Here is a 10426-nt window from a genome sequence, read left to right as displayed (position 1 = left end):
TCTAGTTAATTTAGAATTCGCAAGGGTGTAATGAGAATACTTAGATGCTTGTATGAATTAAACTCATATATATACTTTTCTCCCAGAACATATCCACCTTCTCGCTTGCTCATAGGAATAGATATAGTATGCCACCAATCTGTCTACTTTATCAGGCATTCGCTTTGTTCCGGGCGTAGAATATCCCTAGTGAGTTTGTCCTTTCTTCTAGTAATTACGTCCGAGCGAAATTCCCATGTCATTCACAACGGTAAGTCAATCGTCTTCGCAGCCTATTCGTAATGTAGAAACCCGTTCTCTTTTTCTACGTGATATCGTGAAAAGTCTAGACTAGCTAAACAGGAAGAGTGTATATACAATTGAATGTGAATTCGTATCTGTTCATCCATGTACCTTAATTCCTTCCTGCCGTCTATTCATACAACCCGAGACAAAACAACCGTAACCCAACTTGCAAGTATGAAGTCGGATCAATTCATCCTGCTGCACCACATTGAACATGACCTGTTCTGAAAATGTGTCTCGCTGGTCCCCTTAAGCGTTGTTGAAGAGGTTCCGGAGAACGGTGAGCGGGTCAACCTTGGCCGCGCTGCCGGTCGGTGGGGGAGGAGGAGGAACGTCGCTACCGGCCGGAGGAGGAGGAGGAGGAACATCACTGCCAGCCGGAGGAGGGGGAGGGGGAGGGACGTCACTGCCAGCCGGAGGGGGAGGAGGGGGAGGAGGGACGTCACTACCAGCCGGAGGAGGAGGAGGTGGTGGTGGGACGTCACTACCAGCTGGAGGAGGAGGTGGTGGTGGTGGGACATCACTACCAGCCGGAGGGGGCGGAGGAGGAGGAGGGACGTCACTACCAGCTGGGGGAGGAGGGGGAGGAGGAGGCACATCGGTGCCCGCCGGCGGTGGAGGGGGAGGGGGAGGCACGTCAGTACCCGCCGGAGGAGGGGGCGGCGGAGGAGGCACATCAGTGCCCGCCGGAGGAGGAGGAGGAGGAGGTACATCACCGCCTGGGGGAGGCGGAGGAGGAGGCACATCGCCGGCCGTCAGGTTACCAGCAGCAGGGTCAAGAAGGCCACCGACCACACCAGCGGGCTGTTGGAAGCTGGTTAGTGACATAATCTTACTAATTGCGACTGAAACATGGTTTCGAATTCTCTTACATTGGCCAGAAGGGTTCGTGGCTTGGCGGGCATGGTAGCCACAAAGGAGGCGCCAGTCGCCAAGACCATAAGGACAGTGCTGAAGTTCTTCATTTTGAAAAAAGTTCTTGAGATACTACTAGTCAATAGTAATGAAAGTAGCGGCACAGCTCGCGGAGTTGTGAGGCCGTTGTGAGAACGAAAGAAATAGAGCACAGCTAGATATCGTATTAGTACACGATGACTGGCACTTGTAGAGTGGTTGGCCTATCTTACCTCGAAGGAATGAAGGATAGGCACAGGACGATCTATGCGGATATCATGGTGAGGCTAGAAAGTATTTTTGTTGAGGATGGGACGATGGTATTTATGGAAGATCAAGACGAAATAAGCTCCTATAGTATCGACATGATCTTCGATCAGTATCTACATTGCTCGGTAGAAGGAGGCACAGTTCCGGAGATCTCTGATGTGAAGCTTGGCCCACTTACACCATGTCTTCTTCTGTAAGGGTTAAGGAGACCTGGTAAGGTGCTGATTCACAAAAGATTCGCAAAACATGCTCCATACAGAATAGTGCGCGCCCAGCGATTCAGAATTCGTGGTACCGTATGATCCGAGTAGATCATAGTATAAAGAGCGCGTTAGGTCGTGCGCTTGAACCGCGAACTAGGAGAATTCTAGAAGATCATTCGCCCTGACGATCATCGTGGAAATCGCATAATGCCAAGACTTTTGGTTGGTCTTGTCTTTCGCCATGTGTAGAAATTTCTCGCGGGCGAGAGCTCAGACACCAACGCGAAGATCAAACGGGCCCTCAAACACGTCCCTCACATATATAGTATGATCACGTGAACACACGTAAAAGATATTCGCCGCCGATAGGAGAGGTGAGCTCGGTGATGAGTTGGGCTGCCCCGGTCAATAATTATCTGACACCTAATTCTTGCCGAGCCTGGAGATCACGATTTCCGGTAACAGCCATGGGTATACTCGTTCCAATGATGTGGCTGTGTAAGTTGCAAGATAGTCGCAGGTATAGACCGAGGTTATAACAAGGTGAAATAAGTTGTAATGAGGGGTTTTCCATCTGAGGACCGTGCATGCATATCGGCATTTCGTTGGTTGTTCGCCAGCCTGAACGTTCGATTAACTATTCAGATTGCTTTTAGTGAGGGTTTGGGATCATATTGGTGCTTAGGTATCTTACATCATACTTGCAATTGACGATGAGAAGCGGACCGGACCATATGTTGATGTAAGTCCAGCTGAACGTTTGATTGCTACGAACTCTCATCCTTTTTCTTCGAACTTCTCTCCTAGTAAGAACAAGTCTCCGACATAATGAAAATTTCTCCGTATCTGAATATGCAGAGGTCATGGGAGCGTTTGTTGCTTACCTACGGTACTACCTTCTCAGCATGCAGGGCACCTCATCACGATGTATGAGGTCACCTGCAATCTCCACGTGTACGGAACCAGAGAATCGCTATATGGACCTGATCTTCGGTCTTGGCCTCCCAACGTTGTGCCGTCCTCTGGTCGTCTGATAGAAGATCGGTATGGACTTGTCTATCATCACTGTGGGGAGCGGTAGTCAGCGTGGCTCGACAGGGTTGGAGATCGCAGCCCCTCACCAATCTACCCCTCCATCCTCCCCATGCCGCGTGAATACGAGTTATTGTGGTAGCATTGCTATCTTATATCGTCTGCTCGTTCATCGCTTCCATGCCTATAGCAATGGATATTACAGCCCAACGAGATAGCCAACCAAGACTGCAGCAATACTGTGTAGCATTCGGGTTGGATTATCATCGATTGAGTAGTACTCATTACGGAACTTGGTGGCATTACTTCGTGTGCTTGGTTTTGCCTAGCCCTCTCTGGAGCTCAACTGGGGGAAAACACGAGATCTTTGTGATGATCAGTTGGGTAGAATCATAGATGAACCATGGATCACCTCGATTTGACATGGTAATCTACTTCCCGACGGACGGATTGGGGACGTATGGTGTAGGCAATCACGTCCTGTTGCGTAAAGACCCTAAATGTTGATATTGAGGTCGTTTATATCACAATACGAAGTTCTCAATGATTTCATTGTTGTAATACAGGAAATAATATAAAGGAGGAAGAGCCGGTCGCTCACATTGCTCCTCCAAGGCCGTTATTCTTCTTCAGCAAGTCGGCCATACCTACAACTAGATATCTACTCCTACGATTTTGACAAAATGAAGCTCCTAGCTACCATCACAAGCGCTGCTCTGCTTGTCTGCAGTGTTTCTGCCCAGCAGGCTATAGTTTCCAGCTCTTGTAACTTCACAGTCTACGTGCAGTCATTCCCTTACGACGGGAGCACGCCGGGCACACTAACTGCTGTCCCACCCGGAGGCCGCTTTGCGGAGAACTTCCGAGAGACCGGATCCGTGCGTCTACCTGACTTGACCTTCATGTCGCTAGGTGGAGTCATCTGACCGCATATGTAGACCGTCAAGATCGCGAAGACCAGGACGCTTAGCACCCCGCTGTTCTTTGGGTACTCGTTCTCCTCGAACCCAGATTACGCGTACTGTAAGCCGAAAAACTCGTATTTGCCTTTGCCGAAATTGGGCGCGCTAACACCTGCATCTCCCGCTACTACAGACGAATTCAGCACGTAAGGCGCCCTAGCTCACCCGGTAGCCGTCTTGTGTGTTTTGGCTAATGCCCATTACAGAGAATGGGGGAATCCTTTCGCCGCCTCTCACAATATCTTAACCCCGGGCGAGGGCTGCGAGCTCTTCGACTGTGCTGCGAGCGACGCGGCCTGCTACAGCACGCCCGCTATGAAAAAGGTTTATGGTTGTCCGCAGCCTGTGAATTTGGAGGCCGAGCTCTGTGTCGAGGATTAGGTGGTAAGACTCTGCAGTTGGTAGGTAGTACAGCAGATAAAGTACGTGAGAAATGATAATCTGTCGTGGTTGACTGTATTCAAGAGATTACTTCTCATCGCGTGTACTTATGCATAAAATTGACGCAAATAAAGAAAACTTGAAGATCTATGGAGCCATGTTTTTATTTTTTTCAGCTGATACCAGGGTTACATCGTGTTGGGCGCAAAATACCATCCCTTTTCGTCTGACCTGCATAGAGGACCTTCACCGCACTCCGTACACACCGGCTCTTGCATCTCTGGGCGAACCAAGAGCATCTAAATACCACCGAATGGGACCATATGGATTCGATGTAGCCTCAGCTCAACCACACAGTCGCATTCAGGGCGCGCCATCTGTCATATGTCAGCTCCTAAACATGCCACCCACAATGGCAGTTAAAAACTCGAAGGACCCTGCACCGCCAATGGAGGGTTTTCCCACCACCCAAGACGCTCGTTGCTCACTTTCGTTGAAATCGTGCATTTCCTAAGTGATGGCGTCCTTTCGCTGGTCTGTCGCAGCTGCGGCACTTGCTCTCCAGGTATGCACCGTTGTTCCATGTGCTCGTAGATTGACCTAATAGAATGTCCCATAGACGGCTGCAAGCGTTGTCCCGAGAGTTTCGGCCGCAGACCCGCTGGGATCTGTGCCTGACCTCCCCGGTTCCTGGGCATACAGGGGCTGCTATACTGAGGGTAGCAATGGTCGGGCACTCAATGTTCAGCAGCAAGATAGCGACGACCTCACTATCGAATCTTGCGTCGACATCTGCATCGGCCTTGGTTACAGTGTGGCTGGACTAGAATATGCGAGCCAATGCTTTTGCGACAATTTCGTCCGCAATGGCGCCAACTTGACAGACGACGCGGACTGTAACATGCCTTGCTCGGGCGACAATGAACAGTTTTGCGGTGCGGGAAATAGACTCTCGATCTTTTCAAATGACACCCTCACCGTGTATCTCCCACCCAGTGCCCTTACAGAGGGCCTTCCTGGGTCTTGGGAGTACTATGGGTGCGTTGTGTAAGTGTTGATCATTGGAGACTGTAGAAGACCTGATGCTGTAGTGGGGAGCTAATATGTAAGTACAGCGACGCCATTGACAATCGCGTCCTGCCGTGGATGAGCAACGATGAGCAGAACGCAACGATCGAGGCTTGCATAGCTGGCTGCAGTCGATTCGGTTACAATGCGGGAGGTGTTGAATACGGATACCAGTGTTGTGAGTAACCCGGCGCTTATCCCTCTTCTTCTAGGAGCAAAACTGACCTGAGTGTGCATAGTCTGCGGCGATATTGACGAAGTCACCAAGGCTCCTGAATCTGAATGCACCGTTCCCTGCCCAGGTGATCCTAATCACCTCTGCGGTTCGTTGAGCACATCCAAGTTGACAGAAGTGAAAGACTAACTAGGCTCTAGGTGGCGGTAATAGAATATCGTACTACCAGTGGACTGGTGAGACTTTGACGACATGGTCGTATGCTCAAGGTGCTGCAGCTGGACGCTATGATTTTATCATGTCCGCGCCCCTTCTGCCTCTGATTAGCACTGTTAGTATCAACGAGAAGGTCGTTTTCGTTGAGAAGCATGGCACACAGGTCTATGACAACAGTAGCGGCTCATTTGAGTTTGATCCTACGCTTGCGCCACAATACGGCACCGCCTTTCGTGAACTCCAGCTCAAGACTGATGTCTTCTGCTCTGCATCCCTGGTGCTGCCCGATAAAGCTGGGCGTCACATAAACCTCGGCGGGTGGTCTGCTGAATCACTCTATGGCGTCCGTCTCTTCACACCCGAGCCAGGCTTGGGTAAGAACGGAACAAATGACTGGGAGGAAGATGTGAATAAACTCAAATTATTCGATGCTCGTTGGTACCCGACTGCCCTGACGCTGAGTAACGGATCCATTCTCGTCATGGGTGGTGAGGATGGTTCAGACGGCCCGGTGGTTCCAACCTGCGAGATCCTCCCCAGGCCTGCTGGGGTTACTAACTCAACATACCTGGACTACATTCAGAACGTTGAGAAAATCAACTCGTATCCCTTCATGGCCGTTTTGCCTTCGGGTGATATCTTCTTCGCGCAGTATAATGAAGCGCGTCTTATTTCACAGACCGACTTTCAGACGGTCAGAATGGTGGCGCAGATGCCTGGAGCTGTCAACAATCCTGAAGCTGGACGAAATTACCCCTTACAAGGAACAATGAGTCTTTTGCCTCAGCACGCGCCGTATGATGACCCGCTAGGCGTGTTGATTTGTGGTGGTACAACCGACGGTGCGAACTTCGGTCTCGACAACTGCATTTCTATTCAGCCAGAAGTTGAAGGTGCCGAGTGGACTATTGAGAGAATGGTGAGTAGCATATCGATGCCTTATCAACGATGCTTGTTGATTCTTTACTAACATCCTCATTAGCCGTCTACTCGTGTCGTGACATGCATGGTAGGCTTGCCCGACGGGCGTTATCTGATTCTCAACGGAGCTGTCAACGGACGCGCAGGTTTCGGCTTAGCCACACACCCGAACAAGGGCGCCGTGCTGTACGACCCTGCGAAGCCCGTTGGTGCGCGAATGTCACAACTCGCTAACTCGACCATTGCTCGCCTATACCACTCCGAAGCAGTACTGATGAATGACGGACGTGTACTGGTCTCAGGCAGCGACCCCCAGGACCAGATCAACCCCGAGGAGTACCGTCTCGAGTACTTCTCGCCCGACTACATCCTATCCGGAGCGCCCAAGCCCACGTTCACCATCACGAACAAGGACTGGGCCTACGGTGAGACCGTCCCTTTCACGCTGACCTCAACATTCAGGGGTGACGTGAAGGTGTCGCTCATCGCAGCCGTTGGATCGACTCATGGTAATAACATGGGCCAACGGACTATTTTCCCAGAATTCTCCTGCAGCGGTACATCGTGCACTGTCACTGCGCCGCCAAATGCTAGGGTCAGTCCACCTGCCTGGTACATGTTCTTCGTCTTGGATGGCCCGACACCGAGCCATTCAGTCTGGGTCCGTATCGGAGGGGATCCCGCTAGCATCGGTGACTGGCCCAATATCGAGGGCTTCACGTTCCCTGGCGTCTAGTAATACCGTGAAGAAGGCGCGTGTCTTGTGTGCAAATGAGGCTGGGTTAGTAGAAGTATCACTTTTCATTCACGATAGAAGGATATATGGCCTTAGGCAATAAGCTTCTAGCTTTCACACATTCTTAATTTGTAATTGTAGTCTTCCCTAATATGTCATCTAAATGTGTGATGCCATGTTCATCTATACCGCCATATCTGCTTACTCAACGCATGCGTTCTCAGAACTAAAGAGACTAGACACAACCTCGAAAGATTTCTAGTTAGATACTAGGTAAAATTGAAGATCCATAGCTAGAAGCTGTCGACTCAGAATGACTTACACATCACCCTCGGTCTAGGTAGTCTTGTAACCGTTCATCTCTTACCATGTCTACTCTTAGGTACAGCGTACTTTACCGTAGTGCTGTGGCGATGGGAGATTATCACATGCCCACTGGGTTGGCGCGGTTAGAAACGGATATCAACATGGAGATGTCAAGGGCATGGTAGTAATAATGGGTATCAAACTTACCTACATAACAACTCCTTACCTAGGTAGATGAAATACACAAGTCATTGCCAATTGGTCAATTTTACAATGTCTTTAAAGGTCAAGGATCTACCTAGGTAGGTAATGCTAAGAGGGCGTTACCAAAGGATTCCTCTCAAAAATACACTATGGTAGCTATGTAGGCGAGTAGGTAACCTAGGTGCCCTTGCAGTATACTGTAGGTACCTATGTAGGTACCTGTGAGCATGGGTGAAAATGGTGGGGGCGGGGCATACTACCTAGGTAAGTAGGTAGGTAGCTACTACCTCTGCTATTACCTAGGTAGGCCGGTAGAGTTCGCTAATCCTTCATTTCTGATTGGCTACGTTGGCCTCGGATTTGATGTCATTACTGCCGCTGTCGGAAAGCAAAACTTTGGATACCTAGGTGAATACCTACTTACACTGCCTTCTGCTACTTCGTCACTTCTGTCGCATCTGCTCAGTCACTTCGTTCATTATCCTTCGAATTTGTAATGCGACCGGCGTCGAGGATCTGCCTGTGTCTTGGTCGCGGTGTTCCTCTATTCAGAGCTTAGTAGCACCTCCCGGTGGCTATCGCAATGCCTACCTCCGTTCCTCTCCAGAATCTTGCCCGGCGCGGTCTTGTCTTTCCTGTCCGTTCACGCCTCTCTCGCCAACTTTCCTGCGCCACCTACTCTTCGCCCGCGGCACGGTCGCGAACAGCACGCCAGGCTACCACAACCGTTCCGATACCTCGCCCTTCAGCACGTGCCTTTAGCACAACTCGCCCACGATTCTTCGCAAGCGTCGACGAGAGCTTCGACCCTGCATCCATTGAGAGGGAGAGCGATGAAGTCGATGTCTGTATAATAGGAGGAGGTGAATGATCCACCCGAGAGTTCTATCACTTGCGCTCGATCTTCAACGACATGAACGCTAATGTGGGTACGTTGCTGCAGGGCCTGCTGGGCTAAGTGCCGCCATCCGTCTAAAGCAATTGGCGAACGAGAGTGGCAATGAAGACTTTCGAGTCTTGCTACTTGAGAAGGCCGGCGAGATTGGTGCCCATATCCTCTCCGGTGCTGTCATACAGCCATCCGCCGTCAACGAACTCTTCCCCGACTGGCTCGACGAGGCAAACGAAAATCGTTTCCAGTATGCCACACCCGCTGCCGGAGACAAGATGAGGTTCCTGACCAAATCATCGGCCATACCCATACCGACCCCGCCGCAGATGAACAATCACGGCAACTATATTGTCAGCTTAAACGAATTCACTAAATGGCTTGGCGAGCGGGCTGAAGAAGTAGGTGTCGAGGTATACCCAGGCTTCGCAGCCTCAGAAGTTCTTTATGACGCGGGCGGATCCGTTAAGGGTGTAGCGACAAATGACTTAGGTATCGCCCGAGATGGAAAACCCAAAGATAGCTTTGAAAGGGGTATGGAGTTTCACGCCAGGGTTACCATGTTTGCCGAGGGCTGCCATGGTAGCCTGACGAAACAAGTCATCAACAAGTTTGACTTGAGGAGAGATAGCCAACCTCAGACCTACGGTCTCGGGGTGAAGGAGGTGTGGGAGATTGAGCCAGAGAAGTTTCAAAAGGGCCAGATCGTACACTCCATGGGATACCCACTGCCATCTGATACTTACGGCGGCGCTTGGATGTACCATTTTGGAGACAACCTTGTGAGCATTGGCCTAGTTGTCGCCCTAGACTATCCGAACCCCTGGTTGTCGCCCTACGGCGAATTTCAAAAGCTAAAGCAGCACCCTCTCTACAGATCAGTTCTTGAGGGTGGTAAATGTCTCTCTTATGGTGCGAGGGCTCTAAATGAGGGCGGCTTTCAGTCAATTCCCAAGGTCGCTTTTCCTGGTGGGGCATTGATTGGTGATTCTGCTGGCTTCGTCAACGTACCTAAAGTCAAGGGCACACACAACGCCATGAAATCTGGTATGCTGGCTGCCGAAGCCGCTTGGAATGCCTTGTCGGATGGTGATTCGAGTGCCGTATTTCTCTACGACTACGAGACTTCTCTGCGAAAATCAGAGATTTGGAAAGAATTGAAAGCGGTTCGAAATATGCGACCTTCCTTCCAAACACCCCTTGGTGTTTATGGCGGAGTCGCGTATTCCGGGCTGGAGGCCTATGCACTCAAAGGGCGAGTTCCTTGGACATTGAGGCATAAGCACCGTGATCACGAGGCCACGAAGCACGCTGATCAATGCCCAAAGATTGAATACCCCAAACCAGACGGAAAGATCACATTCGACATCTTGACTAGTGTATCTCGGACAGGAACAAATCATGAAGAAGACCAGCCGGTCCATCTCCAAGTGAAGGATTGGGATGCTCATACAGCTGAGACATGGCCCTCATACAAGGGTGTTGAGAACCGCTTCTGCCCTGCCGGTGTCTACGAGTATGTGGAAGATGAATCAAAACCCCTCGGTGTCCGATTCCAAATCAACGCCCAAAAGTGAGTATGACCCTACAACTTCTTATAGCCTGCGCTAACATCGATAAAGCTGCATACATTGCAAGACATGTGATATCAAGGCCCCTCATCAAGATATCAACTGGGCCGTTCCCCAAGGTGGGGAGGGACCGAAATACTATAAAACCTAAACTGCCTAGGCCTTTAGTGATACAATTGAGGAGGGAGCAAAATGACGTTTATACCCGCGAATACGCATTGTGAGAACGTTTAAGTTAGGTCATGAAGATTTAAGTGTATATATTGACATAGATACGGTGCTGGGCTACCAAGCATATAGATACTTGTTGTTC

The 10426-nt window shown here is 50.4% G+C and overlaps 4 protein-coding genes across 4 annotated transcripts; 3 read left to right on the top strand and 1 right to left on the bottom strand.

The window, feature by feature from the left end:
* Nucleotides 1-534: 534 nt before the first annotated feature.
* On the bottom strand, nucleotides 535-1250 carry F5B22DRAFT_647080 (uncharacterized protein; the record flags this gene model as incomplete). Its single annotated transcript, XM_047978818.1, has 2 exons — nucleotides 535-1089; nucleotides 1158-1250. The coding sequence occupies 2 exons, from the start codon at nucleotides 1248-1250 to the stop codon at nucleotides 535-537; spliced, it is 648 nt and encodes a 215-aa protein (XP_047830195.1).
* Nucleotides 1251-3177: 1927 nt separating this feature from the next.
* On the top strand, nucleotides 3178-4286 carry F5B22DRAFT_207237 (uncharacterized protein). Its single transcript, XM_047969646.1, has 4 exons — nucleotides 3178-3562; nucleotides 3623-3707; nucleotides 3780-3792; nucleotides 3853-4286. Exons 1-4 carry the CDS (start codon nucleotides 3368-3370, stop codon nucleotides 4025-4027), a joined length of 468 nt encoding a protein of 155 aa, XP_047830194.1. The 5' UTR covers nucleotides 3178-3367; the 3' UTR covers nucleotides 4028-4286.
* A 358-nt stretch (nucleotides 4287-4644) lies between these two features.
* On the top strand, nucleotides 4645-7740 carry F5B22DRAFT_608767 (copper radical oxidase). The gene is made up of 4 exons (XM_047975097.1): nucleotides 4645-5273; nucleotides 5335-5418; nucleotides 5471-6405; nucleotides 6469-7740. Exons 1-4 carry the CDS (start codon nucleotides 5174-5176, stop codon nucleotides 7141-7143), a joined length of 1794 nt encoding a protein of 597 aa, XP_047830193.1. The 5' UTR covers nucleotides 4645-5173; the 3' UTR covers nucleotides 7144-7740.
* A 105-nt stretch (nucleotides 7741-7845) lies between these two features.
* Nucleotides 7846-10400, top strand: F5B22DRAFT_206892 (uncharacterized protein). The gene is made up of 3 exons (XM_047969645.1): nucleotides 7846-8516; nucleotides 8597-10115; nucleotides 10165-10400. Exons 1-3 carry the CDS (start codon nucleotides 8237-8239, stop codon nucleotides 10262-10264), a joined length of 1899 nt encoding a protein of 632 aa, XP_047830192.1. The 5' UTR covers nucleotides 7846-8236; the 3' UTR covers nucleotides 10265-10400.
* Nucleotides 10401-10426: the final 26 nt, after the last annotated feature.

Source organism: Xylaria bambusicola (genome assembly GCF_022495145.1).
Source record: "Xylaria bambusicola strain CBS 139988 unplaced genomic scaffold F5B22scaffold_24, whole genome shotgun sequence".
NCBI classification, from domain to species: Eukaryota; Fungi; Ascomycota; class Sordariomycetes; order Xylariales; family Xylariaceae; genus Xylaria; species Xylaria bambusicola.
Note: the sequence above shows the minus strand (reverse complement) of the source record. Positions and strands in the feature narration are given on the sequence as shown.